Raw genomic sequence first — 15,807 nt, 5'->3', positions numbered from 1 at the left:
TTCTTATTGGCATTTTCACCTTACATCCGGAGTGTTTAAAGCAAAAATGTCATTTGGCAGCTCCAGGCCTGAAATACCAGAACCCGGACTCCATTCTAGTAGGGGATTACTGGTATTAAAGGCGGTAGTGACTAATGTTAATGTCTGTGACATGTAGGCAAGGCACTCCTGGAATCGCTTAGTATGGTTCTAGCCATCCTGAGGATTTCTATTGTGAATTTGCTGGCTCATTGTATGTTAGGTTACAAGTCTGACACATCTGCTGCTTCTTGGCACAGATCTCATACCCACTACCTGGCGAGAGCCAAGCATAGACGATCACCACCAAAGGTCTGTCACTGATCCCGGGCCAACATCATGTAAAAAGTACTATGAAAAGTAAGCCGCTCCTCTACATAAGGCAGCACATGAAGGGCTTCCCTAATGTTCTGTGCTGGCAAACTGCTTTCAGCCCCCTGATCAGAACTTTCCTTGACTGCAGAGTCTAGGTGAGGGCATAAAAAATTATTATTTTTTTTTTTTTTTAAATCGTCTGCATTGGATTCCTGACAACTGGAGAGTTTAGCATTGCTTCCCTGGCGATGGCTTATAGATAGGGAACTATACTTGGCTACATGAATTAAATAACTAGTAGGATAGGCTCACACACGTGTCCAAAAAAAAATGACAAAATCACAATGAATCCATACACGGTGCTGTACTGTGGTTGGGTATGGCATAGGAATTTTTTATTTATTTTTTTTGCACACCCGTAGACTTGAATGGGTGTCTCATCCATCAAACAGAAGAATCTAGTTCACGTCGTGATAGACTATCTTTTCATGGGACAAGTTGCTCTAAAATTGATCTGGTGACATGGTTCTCGGTTCAGTATGTTTTACTGTGATACCCAATGTTAGTGTTTAGGTTCCCCCTTTGCAGTGTGTACTATACAGCTTATGTTGGTTGACTTTTACAGATGTGGCGGTACCAAATATGATAAAAGTGATGGTTTGTGTATATGTGGGGTGTTTTTTCTTCATATTTTCCAAAAGTTTAGAGGACGTTAACCTGTAATCGTTGCCTGTTCTGTATATTGTGATACTGCCGTGCTGTACATAGAGCAAATGACTTTCTCTTAAGAAGCCCATCCTAAGGCTATATTCACACATCTGTGTGGGTGTTGGACCATCTAAGGAGGCAGATGTGTCAAACTCTGTCCCACAGACCAAATCCCCCCCCGCATTGCACTCTGAATTATAACTGCATCTTAAATACCAATCTACAGTTGAAAGCCGTGATGGATTGACTCTTCCTCTCCATCATTCCCCCTCTGCACCTGCGGGCACTATGATGTCATTACAATGCGCCCACTCTACCGAGATGTGGGGGAATAGGTAGAAGTGAAAATATATATATATCTAAATTTCTTTTTATAATATTTTTGAAGCCCACTATGCTGTGGGGTGGGATTAGTTGGAGAATCATACTGTGATGGGGTCTTTTTTTTTTTTTTTTTTTTTTTTTTTTCCCCCCCCTATCTTTCCTATTGAGGGTGGCAGGGTGCAGTAGGGTCATCATACCTTGTATGTGGAGGAATTCACTGTGTGGGAGGGGGTCTTACTGTTTGGGCACTTTTTGTTTGCATCATGCTTTCTGTATTCTTCAAGGTTTCTTTTATCCTGTACTACATATTTGAATTGAGCCATATGCTTTTTACTGCTTTCATAACATTATATTCCAATATTTTATTCTAAGATTTGTTAATTAAAATGTACTTTGTTCTTGAGACAAGCCCTTTAACTTTTTCCATATGAAAGTTGATCAGAAAGGTCCTCAGTTGTAGATTTTATCTATTTTTTTTTTTTTATTTTTTTTTTTAAACTTTAAGTTAAAAACAGGTGAACCTCTGATGCACTGGAGTCAGACTGTGTTTCAGCTTTCTATCAGTCTTGTACAGATTGCATAAACTCTAATGGCCTAGTCCTATTAGCAAAACAGGTGAGAATAGGACACTGAGTCTCACAGGCTAGGTGTATATACATAGATATTATAGTAAAACTGATGAATGTATTGAGCTATGAAACATTTTAGGTCTGTGTGCTTTCCAAAAAAAAAAAACACAGCACCAGGATGTTACTCAGAGGTGGTACTGCACCCTATTTGTTATCAATATGGTGTAAAATAAAAAAAAAATTGGCATTGTAACTGATTTTCTACACTTCCCACTGCAGCCGGCATCAGGTCAGCAGCTGCTGCCGTACATAGTGCTTTCTTCAGAGGGTTTCTAATGATACTTGGTGGTTTAATGTGCAGCATACCCCAGAATGGCAGTGGTCCTTCTACTAGGTGGTCTTGTATGTGCTTTTCATTGGGGGTCCTCGTACACTTGCATTACTTTAATTTTGGATTAGTCTCTTGTATTTCTTACTTTCTGTGGGTAACACGGTCTCTTTTGTATTTCAGGAAATGCTCTCATTAAATGTGGGGAAACTCAGAAGCGAATAGGAGGAGCTCACCGGGAACTTGTACAGACGGGAGCCATTAACTTTCTCACTCCCTTAAGGAATTTTATAGAAGGAGACTATAAAACCATTTCTGTAAGTATGGCGTACGGCAGACCTCGATCATGTCCCTGCCGGATTCTCTACAGCATTTACTCAGTTACTCAGGCAGCCGTCATGTTCCTGTTTAGCAAGTTCTGAAAAAAGTCATCTGTTTCCATTGAAAAATGACTTCTAGCCAGTGACTGCAATGACAATTTAATTGTTTTTCCCAATTAAGTATTCTGGATGCGTTTTATTCCATTTGACACCTCCTTTAAACTATGATCTTCGTGCCTGCTTGGGATAATTTGTTTTCCTCTAAAGGTTTCTGTGCCATTAATATTTGCGATCGATTCTTTAGCCGAGCTGTAACTGCTGCGGCTCCAGCTGATGACACCATATCTTTAGGTCATCTAAATGAGGTTTGTGATCAGCTACAGCGGTTATGGTGACCGAATAATAAGCCGCTTAGAAGGGCCCTTTTCTAGTCTGGCCAATTAAAGGCCTTAGTAGTCAGGTGATATCAGAAACGGACGTGATCACTTCCTGTACTGATAGACCACCTGGGCCACGTATCTATAGTCACGGGCTGGTGCCGGTGAGTACACTTCACTTTATTTTATAACCACCTCTGTTTAAGAAGGAAAAGTAAAATATCTGAAAACCTTGTTTAATGTTACAAAAACTCAAGAGAAAGCTGGTCAGATCATAAATGGTGATGGGCGAACCCCATGGATGGTCGAGTCCACATGAATAGTGGGGCCTGTATATCCATTGTTTGCCAAACACAGGGTCTGGTTGGCGATAAAATCATTACCGTCAGTCATAGCGGTGCAGCCGAGCTGTGACCGGAGGTAAAAAGTTTACCTCTAATCACAGGTGTCTGCTGATGTGTCTACTACTCCCATCAGCATACGCCTGCTGTCGCTGATAACAGCGAGATCAGGCGTGGGCTGATCGGAGTATTCATCAAACTGCGCTATAAATCAGAAGAAAAAGCGTGGGTTTCCCTGTATTTTTGATAACCAGCCTGGCAAAGCGAACAGCTGGGGCCTGGTATTCTCAGGCTGGTAAGGGGCCATGGATATTGGGCTCAACCTCCACCCCAGCCTAAAAATGGCAGCCTGAAGCCACCCCATAAAAGGCACATCTATTAGGTGCGCCAAGTCTGGTGCTTTGTTGTACTGTAAATAAACACAAACAGAATAAAGTCCTTTATTTGAAATTAAAGCACTTTTTTTTTTTTTTTTTTTTTTTTTTTTTTTTTATTTAAAAATAAACCATTGGGAGTGTAACGGCTATTGAATTGAAGCCCTGGTCTCCTGTTGAAGGAAAAAAAAATCTCTCACCTGTTCGATCTGTCCCATGCAGTAATCCATGTCTGTGATAAATGGTTTTCAACCTAGATGGTGCTAAGATGCGGCCGAGCAGGCTGAGAACCCCAGGAGAGAACTGCTGTGAGCGTCATGAGGCTACTGCTGGTCACTGAGGCTGCATTACAAGCCAGGCCAATGAACTGCGGTGACCTCAGTACCCAAGAACGGCCATTGCAGTTTCTATATGCAGACTCTGTATACCTGCTTCTGTTTACTCAAGTCAGGACCAATAATGCTTGTTTGAGCCTTTTTAACTTTACACATATAACAACTCCCAGCGTGCCTTGGCATTTTCTACCACTGATCATTAAATGTAAAATGCAGGTTAGTTTATTAGAGATGTTGCTTTAGTGTGGTCTTCTACACAAAGAGAAAAATCTGCCTCCCGGCCGCCCACTCTGCTTTATACTTAGCATTTCTTGTGATTTCAGCTTTCATAGGATAAACCGCTGTGCTGCATAGTGAAATGATACTTTCCATGAACTTTGTCATCATATTTCTCAGATTTTATTTCTCATATTGCAGCAGATGTAGTCATGTCGCTCCCTCAATTTTCTCCTTCCTCAGAGAGAACGGAAACTGTTGCAGAATAAAAGGTTGGATTTGGATGCTGCAAAGACCCGATTGAAAAAAGCCAAAGTTGCAGAAGCCAGAGCCTCAGTAAGTAGATACTATGATAAATTAGTGGGAAAAAAATGTCCCTCCTGTTCCCTCCTGGTTAAAAGATGGAAAAGCTGACCTGGCAACATGTGCTCATTGTGGTCAAACAATGGGAACGTCCCAGATTCCTGTTGTGTAGACGCTGTTCTCTGTGCTGACGATCTATAGCTGCCTCCATTTAGTGGGAACAATGGCAGTTACCCTACCAGATCTGTCTCTGGTTACATCTCGCTATTAAGAATACTGTATGGTCTATGGCGCAGAGCAGTATCCTCCTTTGTAACATGGCACACATGTGGTGGCTCTCACGGCTCCTGTCCAGGGGCCACAGACCATCTGACCACTGTTATGGCTGATGGACCCAGTTTGAGTAAATATTTTCACACCAGCTGTAAAATCCATAAGGCCTGTTTCACACTTCCGTTTTTGTGTCCGCCAAACGGATCCGTTTCCGTTTTTTTGACGGAAACTGATGCAAACGGATCCGTTTTTTTAAAAACGGATCCGTTTTTTTGACGGATCCGCGGTAACCGTAATGGAAGTCTATGGGACAAAAAACGGATCCTGCAAAAAATGGCGGATCCGTTTTTTTACGGAAAACAACGGATTTTGACGGATTTGAAAAAACGGAAGTGTGAAACAGGCCTAAGTGTATAGGTGTTGGTGATATGACAGAATATGATTTTGGTTTCCTCTTCTCCCCTCTGACTGATCACATTACAGGGACCATTCCTCTAGCAATAGATTAGGTTCTAACTGCTTCTGACATGTTCCCACATGCACAAAAGCTAAGGTTTTTTTATTCCTGCATGTTTTCCATGTGTTTGTTCCAAATTTTGCAAAACTATATTTTGGTGTGCATTATTTGTTTGTTTTTTGTGTGTGTTTAATACAGTAACTCTGTAGTTCTGCATTTTAAATGAACAATTACAATGTTACCTGGAGCATTTCTTCCTCTATTTAATTCTATTGGCAGCCTGAGAACACCCAAGAACTGTTTTGTAGCGTCTTTAACCGCACATTGGGCATGCGTTTTTATGAAATCAAATCCACTTTGCTTGAACTGTGAGGGTATGCTCATAAGATGCACTTAGACCCCAGTTTTGTCATTTATCTTGATTATCTGTGGTTTTGCAATGCTTAATTGCTCATGTGGTTTTTTTGTAGGTGAAACGCTTATTTTCAATTTTTCACCTGTTATGCTGGTTTTCATTTGGAAGTTTTGTTGCAGTTTTCCACCTCTCCACTTTTTTAGCATCTGAACACTCCTTTAGTCCTCTTTCACACATCCTGATATTTCCAGTGGCAACCGTGTGTGCCACATCAGTACCGGCACCTGGGAAGCAGCGCTACTGTTTTCACTGTTCACCCGCGCCAGGTGCTGAAGACAGCTTGCATCATTCTCCCCTGCTGGTGCTGCAATCAGCGCTAGCAGGGGACAATGAGTTGTATTCAGCTGATAACAGCGAGAGTAGGCGAAGGCTGATGGTATTTATCATCCACTGCTTGCACTTTGAATAAACTGGCGTAGGTTCCCCTGTATTTTTGATAACCAGCCAGATAAAACTGACAGCTGTGGGCTGCAACCCTCAGCTGTCAGCGAGGCTGGTTATCAAGAGTAGAGGGTTCCCCATGCCATATTTTTAAATTAAAGTAACTAAAAAAAAAAAAAAAAAAAAAAAAAAGAAAAGCTTGGGGCTGGCTGGCATCCTGGCTTAAAGATAGCAGCCCGTGGCCACCCAGCAAAGGCACATCTATTAGATGTGCTAATTCTGGTGCTTTGCCTGCCTCTTCCCACTTGCCCTGTGGTAGTAGCAAGTAGTGTTGATGTCACCTTTGTATTGTCCGATGACATCAAGCCCACGGGTTAGTAATGGAGAGGCATCTATAAGACCCCTCTCCATTGCTAATCCTATAGTTGTATGGTAAATAAATACATAGTAAGTATAAAAGTCCTTTTTTATTTAAAATAAAAAAACGCACGTTTCCATTTTTATTTAAAAATGACAGATGATTGCAACACCCATTCCGTTAAAGCCCTTGTCTAATGTAATAAAACAAAAATAACAACCATATGCCTCACCTGCCTGACGTTGTAATCAATGTCTCGGAGGAGGGGGGGAATAGTTTTCAAACTGGACAGTGCCATGATGCGACCGTCAAGACTGATAACTACTGATTGAGCTGAGCTAGTGCAGCATCAGTGAGCAGCGACGACTACATCAGATTACTTCCAGTTACTAAGGCTGCATTCCTAGCTGGGCTGAACTGCAGTGACTTTCGCATTGTGAGAAAGTCGGAGTTCAGCTCAGTGAGTTCACCAAAGTGACTTTTTCTCACAGTGCTGGAGTCACCGCAGTTCAGCCCGGCTGGGAACGCAGCTTCCGTGACTGGTGGTAACCTGATGTCGCTGATGCGCGCGCAGCAGCTCATTGATCAGTGGTTCTCGTCCTGGACTGTCGCATCTTGGCACAGTCCAGGTTTAAAACTATTTATCCCCAGACATGGATTACGGCGTGGGACAGAACGTCTGATAGGTGAGGGTTATGGTTGTTTTTTATTTGTTTTATTACAGGAGATAAGGGCTTCAATGGAATGGGTGTTAGGTGAGTATAACGGTGTTTGTTGGTTTTAAATTAAAAAAGGAATACTGTGTGTTTTAATTTCAAATAAGACTTGATATTTGCTTTGTGTTAAATAAATAAATTACAACTATAGGATAAGTAATGGGATATGTGTCTTTATAGATTCCTATCCATTACTAATCTGTGGGTTTGATGTCACCAGATAATATAAATGTGACATCAACCCCACAAATATTACCCCACTTACCACCGCCACAGGGCAAGTGGGAAATTTTGGCAAAGTGCCAGAATTGGTTCATCTAATAGATGTGCCTTTTCTGGACAGCTATTTTTAGGCTGAGTGAGGGCAATATCAATGGCCCCTTACCAGCCTGAGAATACCAGCCCCCAGCTGTCTGCTTTAGCAAGGCTGGTTGTCAAAATTGGGGGTGGGACCCCACATTTTATTGATGATATTATTTAAATAACAAACTGCGTGGAGACTCCTCTTTTCATAACCAGTCTTGCTAAAGCTGACAGCTGAGGATTGCAGCTGTCAGTGTTGCCTGGCTGGTTGAGAAATACAAGGGAACCCACACTGGTTTGTTTATAGCGCAGACAGCGGCTGATGAATACTTCCATTATCCAGCGCCTGGTCTCACTGTGATCAGTTAAATAGATCTCTCAACATTCTTCCCTGCTTGCACTAATCACAGCACATTCAGGGGAGAATGATGAGTGCTGTACTGCTGCCTCCCAGGTGGCGGTACGTGTCACACTGATCACACACAGATGTCATCTGTATGCATTTGTGTGGGACGTTTTGTGGCCTGTGCTGCTGTTAAAAACGGACACATGGTGCATAGAAACACTGACGTGCACAGACCCATTCACTTGACTGTCTACGTGTGTAAGTGTCTTCGGTACTTGTGAATACTGTGACCACACGTACAGGTCACGCTGACGTGTGAAAGAGGCCTTAGACTAAGTGTCTACGGTGCAGCAGCCACATAGGACTGAAACCTCGCCATCATGGAGGGGCCAATAGACAAAATATTTTTAGATGCTGATACATCAGTTTTAACTTTTAAAACCATGTATTCATTGGCCGCCACTTGCACAATGGGTCTGCAGTATGTGGCTACTGCAATGTGCTAATAGGCCCATGTCTGGTATTGGCATTTGTCAGAGTTATACAGTAATGTGCTGTGTACTTGTGCTATCAGCACATAACCAGGGCCACGTTTTCATCACATAGCAGTAAATATTCAATGATTTGTGAAAAGTAATACATTTTCATTTTGGGTCTCTCCTTAGGGCAGGGAGGGTATTTATTTGCCCCCACCTCTTATACCAGCCCTTTTTCTGATTGTGCATAGTGTATATGGCAAGTGAAAAGCGCACGTTTGGGGAATGGCAATGTGAGCGATCACAGGCTTTCAGGGTAGGTTCTGCGACCTATGCTGATTCTTATCTGCTCTGCAGTCTAAATGTCCCCTAAAGGTTTTGTGTACACCTGACTGGTATGGACTTGTGTACAGCAGCAGCACCCATTCCCTCCGGCCGCAGAGGTGGGAGATACTGGAAACCCCCTGTTATGTCAGCAATGAAGGCCTGGGGTTACAGTACTTTAGTCGCACGACAGTACAGCCTAAAACCTTTATGTATCATACTGCTCACCGTCCATCAGAACCAGAATGGCAGCAAGACTCCTTACTTTATTATAGAGCAGTTCTACCCTGGAATCCTTACTGTCACATGCATCCGATGAAGCATGACATTTATGGTGGATAGTCAGAAGCATTCTCTGTGTCCTTGGAAAAAGCCCGATGCACTACAATAGGAACCCTCCCACAGCACCAAAAGTCCTATAGGATGGAATTTGTGCATATGAGGGCCCCCTAATGTTTTGAACCTGTGGATTCAGGACTAGCAGTTTTCTCCAGAATTTATTGTGCAAAATTGAATAACTTCTGATTACTTTTCATTGTCCTGCATTGATATCTGCAGTATTGCAATGTATGTCAGGGAATGAGCGCTGCTCTCCCCATGTGCTGCCTGTAATGACTTTCTCTGCTTCTCATGCAATGAACAGATCTTTGCCTTACTGTCTATTTCTTTCTTTTTTTTTTTTCCTGTATGTGTGCCCTTAAGCAATTACACACTTCTGAGCCTGAGCGGGATGCCAGCTTTATGGTAAATTTGTCTTACATGCTCGGCGTGTTGCATGTAAAGTGGCTACAGGTTTGTTGGCCTCCCGTCACCACTTCATTCCATGTATTGTGCCTTCTCTTGCATTGTATTGCAGTCAGCCAGGTCTTGTCTCCTGGAAAATGAAACTGTTCAAATTACTCAGTAAAATCTCTATGTAGTGGATTATAGGGGTTGTGCATTACTATCCTTAAGTATTGGTTACCGATATTAGATCGGCGGAGGTGTGACATGCGGGACCCCACCCATCCGCTGTTTTTTGGCTTCTGTGGCAGTTGACACCATAGCTCCAGTCACTTTATTAGGAGCTGAGCTGCTTTTCAGGGCAGTGGTCATTATCTTATTTGGACCGGTGCTGTTCTGGCTCTCATTACACTTCTCTACATCCGGGAGTTGGGAACAGCAATGCCGGTGTCTGACCCCCACTGATCTGATATTGAGGACCCTAGTAAAGGTTATCAATACTACAGTAGTTAATGACCCCCTTACTAAACAAGTCACCCAAGCCATTTGACTTGTATAAATGAAGTACCAAATATTTTTTTTTTTTTGCAACCCAATAGGCTGTTCTATGCAGCGAACACCCCCCATCGTCTCTGCACTGCAAAAGAAGCCACATTTATCCATGGTCCTACAGATAATCCATTTCTTCTAGATTATAGCCTAGCCTTGCTGTACAGTCAGTGTGTATTCTGTGGGCTCCCCGTCTGTTCCATAGATCAACCCTCATGTCTGCTGGACAGTTTGTCCCTCTCACTTAATCATTCAGCTTTTAGGACTCTATAGCTCACAAAATTCTGGGAGTTGTAGTGTCCCATCTGCTGGAGACTCGCGCTGTGGTGTGCTAAGCTGTTCACAATGTGTGTATCTCTCTCTTCTCACTGCCCTATAAAATGACTACTGCAAGCGGCCAAACTGCAGCACCCCTCCATGCATCTATAGGACGACGTCACGCTGCCCTGCACGGGGGACCCGATGACCGAGAAAAGTACTGTTCTATGAGCGTCTCGCCTCCTGGATCAGCCATGGATCATCTGTGCTTTCCTCTACCAAAATGCTGTAAAGTTTGTTGTGTTGGTAAAAATTGTGCCGTTTAGGGTTTGCTGCGATCCCGGTTCATGACCTAAATGGCAAGAAAGAATATACATCTTGCGCCAAGTGATTAACTCCATATAGCTGCGGGAGTGGAGTGAAACCTGACTGCAGGATCAGACTGAAAAGGGCTTCATTGTAGTCTGTTAACATGGAAACCCATAGGTCTGGATAGGAGCTGTAGGCACAAAAATATATACCGGTATAATGTGTATATTATTTTTTTTTTTTTTTTTTTTTTAATTCGTACAGTTGGTATACGTTGAGAATGAAGCAATCAAGCCCCTATTTATTTTTTTACCTCCTTTCCTGATGTGTATTAGAGATGAGCTAATCCATTCCTGTAGCCCTGGTCCAGCGTCCTAGCTGGTCCTCGATGAAGATATGGCAGCAGTTGCACGGTCAGGACCCAAGTCCTCTTTTGCCTGGCAGTTCTCCTGTAGGCCACTCATCCCAACTGCTACCTCAGTCAGAGCTTCTTTTCCTTAGTAAGCTGTTGATTATCAAGCAGTATATGATGACTCGGGTCCACATAACCAGCTGCCAGAAAATTTTTATTTTCCATTAGCTGTCTCTCTCTCCGTTTCATTGAAGCAGAAATGCCATCTGCAATTAAACCTCCTCTTTGGGACAGGCAAAATAGCAAGTTCTTCCACTCCCTTATGAAAATGCCAGGAGTTAAATCCTCAGCTTGTAATTTTTTAGTCACTGTAAATTGGTGATTAATCAATTCCTTCAATTCAGCCACCTGTGTCCATTGACCTTCATTTAGGGTTACCTGAGGGTTTGCCATATCTATAAGAAACGGTTTTAAGGCCCCTTTACATTTAGCGATGCACCAGCGATCCTGACCACGATATGACCCGGTCAGGATCGCTGGTGCATGGCTAAATGGTCGCTAGTGAGCTGCCATACAGGCAGATCTCACCGCGACGCAGCAGCAGTCGTTACTTACGTTTCAGACGCAGCCATCCTGACGTCCTCCCGCCCGCGTCCACGCGTCAGCGCCAGCAGGAAGCGCCCGACGAGAAATGGAGCTGCACGATCTTGCGTGATCAGCGACAGACAGCGGGGGAGTCGGTCGGAGGTAAGTATCACACATGGCGATATCGCTAGCAATGTTGCTGCTGCGTCACAAAATCGGTGATGCTTTAGCGATATTGCTAGCGATATCGCTATGTGTAAAACCCCCTTTAGTTCAAGCAATCGCTCAATCATCAAATAAGTGCTGTCCCTCCGAGTGGCTTGATCAACAATTGCCCTTTCCCAGCACGTCTCTTCAAGATGGAATCAATTTTAGGGGTTCTGGTGGCAATAACCAATTTCCTCACTTTTCCAATCAGATTTCCAGCATGTCCCTCTTGCAGACTATCTGTTATTGCCAGCTGCAGCGTGTGCACAACTTTCTCCAGCTTGGGGCCCAGAAATCGGATCCTGTGCAGGGCAGGCCACCCCTCCCCCTCCTCTCTCTCTGGTGAAGACGGCAGAAGACAGGACAGAGGAGGGGAAATTGCCCCCCTGCAGTCCGGTGCAGGACGGGAGCACTGCAGCATACAAGTGAGTTTTGATTGGTGCGTGCCCCTTCTTCTAGGTGGGGCAGCTGCCCCTCGCTGGCTACGGCCATGATTCACACGTTTTTGCGAATCCGTTTTTTGCAGTAAAATGCAGGGACTTTGGGCATCCCAGCAAAGTCAGTGGATTTCAAGATATGACATTCAGACACTTTGTTTTGTGAGGATCCGTTTTTGGGCTGAATGAGCATGTCAGTTTGTGCGGCGTTTCTCTAATCTGCTTTTGCTATTGAAAACCTTATCTATTAGCTCAAAAACCTTTTAGGTGATGCATTTTTTTTTTTTTTTTAAAAAAAAGCTGATCTGCTTTTGCAGCTGAAAAACGTATCCTCAAAAGAACGCAGCAAAAACGCTGTGTGTGAATGTAGCCTTAGATCAGGAATAGAGCAGCCATTTATAGGACATTTCATAACTTTCCTAAATTCCTATGAAAAAAATTCAGCACATTCTGCATTGAACTACTGTACCCAATTTATTATATATTTTAGGAGTCTGTCCATTTTCTACCGACTCCACCAAAATGAGCTCCGACTCCACAGCCCTGCATGTAATGACTGACAGTCTGCACTCCTGATTTACAGGTCTCACACTGATAAGGGGGTTTTACACATAGCGATATCGCTAAAGCATCACCGATTTTGTGACATTATAGCGATATCGCTATGTGTGATACTTGCCTCCGACCGTCTCCCCCGCTGTCCATCGCTGATCGCGCAGCTCCATTTCTCGTCGGGCGCTTCCTGCTGGCGCCGACGAGCAACATGCGGACGGAGGACGTCAGGATCGCCGTGTCTGAAAGGTAAGTATCGTCCTCTGTATCGCTGCTACATCGCTGTGAGATCTGCCTGTGTGGCAGCTCACTAGCGACCATTTAGCGATGCACCAGCGATCCTGACCGGGTCGTATCGCTGGTCGGGATCGCTGCTGCATCGCTAAATGTAAAGGGGCCTATAATGTCCACCTTTCACTTAGAATGTGCCTGCACAGATTACTATGAGATCTGTGTCTGGACCATAGATCTTAACAGCTCATTTACACACAAGAGAACTTTTCTTTTTTTTTTTTTTTTGACGGTCCTCTGGTATCTTGTCACAAGCGGCGACTAGTTTATAAAGCTGTTCACTAGCCTGCTGGATATCCTTTGGAGGGTCGCACGTGGGTATGAAAGTGGTCTCTAGAATGCACTTCCTTTTGGCTTTTGGAATAAAGTTTTAAAGACTTTTGACTTGCTTAAAAAATAAAAACTGAGTAAACCTGTATTTAAAAATAATAAATTTATCACTGAGCTCCCCTGATTCTGCTATCTTTTTTTTTTTTTTTTTTTTTTTTTTTTTTTTTTTTCGCTGCTCCATTACAGAGATAAGCAAATGTAAATAATCTGTAGCACATTATGTGAAATCTTTTTTGCAATCCAGCTGGGCGTTCCTTTAGTCTTCACTGGGGACGTGTAGTTTTGCACTCTTCTTCAAGATGCTGTTCAGAGGTTGCCAGCTGGTAATTGTCAGAATCTGGGAAGGAGGGGAGGCTCAAGAAACTCCCAGTTGGCTGCATGGAAGTTTCACATGGTGCGCTCCAAAAGAAACAAATGTGAAGATCTCTGTAATGAAGTGATGTAGTGCAAATACTTAGCGAGAAGTCTCTTTTCACTTAGCCACCCCTTCAGTCTCTTGTACTGATCACTATCTGAATTGCAGAATAAAATCCATACACAGAAGTTTGCAGCTTGTATGTGTTCCTCTAGTATATCTATCCTACCATAGTCCTGGATTCACAAAAGCACTGCTCAATCTGTCAGTAGGATTTCACATCACTCACCCCCAACCACCCCACAAATGTATATGTACATGTAGCTTTTTTTAAAGACCAGTCCAGCAATAGATAGTTATATGGCCAGTTAGTTTCTCCCTTTACTGAGATATCAGTTTGTTTTGATATGCAAATGAAGCTTAAGAGCTATTTGTAGATCTGAAACCTCACTCAAGCTCCATACCCTGCCAGTGCTACCTCCTCCTCGGCTTGACTACTCCTTGGCTGAAGTCATAGACTCAGTCAAGCAAGAGAAGGGTATAAATAGTTTAGAGGGTGAAATCTTGCTGCCAGATTGAGCGGTGTAGCTGTGAATCCAGGACTCGGGTAAGATACACCTAAGGGAGGAACATGTGCAAGCTGCGTACTTCTGTGTGTGTATTTCATTTTGTAATTCAGAGAGTGATCTCTATAAGATCACTTTGGGGTAGGAGAATTGGCTGATAGAAGAAAGAGATGCCTCGTTCTACATTGCTTGTACAGTTTTATTTATGCAGTGATCACTTGTGCTCCTTCTTGGTGGCTTTTCAAGCAAAAGATAAATGGCTGTTTATGCCAGTGGATTTGGAGCTTTGTGGCAAAGATAAAACTTTATAATATTGAAATTATTGATAGTAATACATGGCAGTTCTGTCTTAGAGTTTATACTTGAGATATGATTGTTTTCTAATTTGCTGCATCCTGAAATACGTTAGACTGCATTCTGAATTCATTTTAATCCAACTTTGATTTTTTTTTTTTTTTTATTCTTTGATTCCCTATAGTATAACAAATCTAGAATCTTAGTCAGGAAAGAAGAATGCATTTTTATTACGTATTAAGTTTTGTTTCTATATTTCAATGCTGGTCAGATGTGGACTGATGAAGTGACGAGGGTGAGTATACACTGTGCTCCTTGTTAAATTCATTGGCCTACACCGTACTAGATGTGCCATGAATGTTTGGGATTACTTCTAGCCCATGAGTGACCCTTTTCTTTATGTAGGACCGCTATTTATCATCTGGAGGGGGGAAAGGGTCTGTCTTGGGACTCTTCATACAGTGGGGGAAACAAGTATTTGATCCCTTGCTGATTTTGTAAGTTTTCCCACTGACCAAGACATGAACAGTCTATAATTTTAAGGGTAGGTTAATTTTAACATTGAGAAATGTATTTTCAAATTTGAAAATCACATTGTATAAATTATATAAGTTTATTTGCATTTTGCAGTGTGAAATTAGTATTTGATCCCCTACCAACCATTAAGAGTTCTGGCTCCTACAAACCAGCTAGATGCTCCTAATCAGCTATACCTGCATTAAAGACAGCTGTCTTTTATAAAAAGACTTCTGTCCATAGACTCTCTTAATCAGCCAGACTCTAACCTCTACCACATGGGCAAGACCAAAGAGCTTTGTAAGGATTTCAGGGACAAGATCATAGACCTGTACAAAGCTGGAATGGGCTACAAAACAGCAAGTAAGATGCTGGGTGAGAAGGAGATAACTGTTGGTTAAATAGTAAGAATGGAAGAAATACAAAATGACTGTCAGTCGACATTGATTTGGGGCACCATGCAAAATCACACCTCGTTGGGATATCCTTGATCATGAGGAAGGTGAGAGATCAGCCTAAAACTACACGGGGGGGATTTGTTAGTGATCTTGGGGCAGCTGGGACAACAGTCACCAAGAAAACCATTGATAACACATTACGCTGTAAAGGTTTAAAATCCTGCAGTGTACGCAAGGTCCCCCTGCTCAAGAAGGCACATATGCAAGCCCGTGTGAAGATTGCCAATGAACACTTGGATGATTCTGTGAGAGATTGGGAGAAGGTGCTATGGTCAGATGAGACAAAAATTGAGGTCTTTGGCATTAACTCAACTCGCTGTGTTTGGAGGAAGAGAAATGGTGCCTGTGACCCAATGAACACCATCCCCACTGTCGAGCATGGAGGTGGAAACATTGTTTTGGGAGTGTTTCTCTGCTAAGGGCGCATGACTACTTCACTGCATCAGTG

The 15,807-nt window shown here is 42.9% G+C and overlaps 1 protein-coding gene across 3 annotated transcripts in view; it reads left to right on the top strand.

Moving 5' to 3' along the window:
* Window positions 1-15,807, top strand: part of SH3GLB1 (SH3 domain containing GRB2 like, endophilin B1) — a 61,539-nt gene that overhangs the window by 31,938 nt on the left and 13,794 nt on the right. The window contains exons 4-7 of one of the 3 annotated variants that reach the window (XM_073571505.1): window positions 2,446-2,579; window positions 4,469-4,561; window positions 9,280-9,321; window positions 14,657-14,680. In XM_073571505.1, coding sequence (XP_073427606.1) covers window positions 2,446-2,579; window positions 4,469-4,561; window positions 9,280-9,321; window positions 14,657-14,680 — 293 coding nt within the window. Of the gene's footprint in view, window positions 1-2,445; window positions 2,580-4,468; window positions 4,562-9,279; window positions 9,370-14,656; window positions 14,681-15,807 lie in introns of all 3 variants that reach the window. The other 2 variants (XM_073571504.1, XM_073571506.1) reach the window with 2 other exon arrangements.

This window comes from Dendrobates tinctorius, unplaced genomic scaffold (assembly GCF_039654945.1).
Source record: "Dendrobates tinctorius isolate UK_male_01 unplaced genomic scaffold, ASM3965494v1 ptg000029l, whole genome shotgun sequence".
In the NCBI taxonomy this organism is placed as follows: domain Eukaryota; kingdom Metazoa; phylum Chordata; class Amphibia; order Anura; family Dendrobatidae; genus Dendrobates; species Dendrobates tinctorius.
This window is presented reverse-complemented; position numbering and strand designations above follow the sequence as displayed.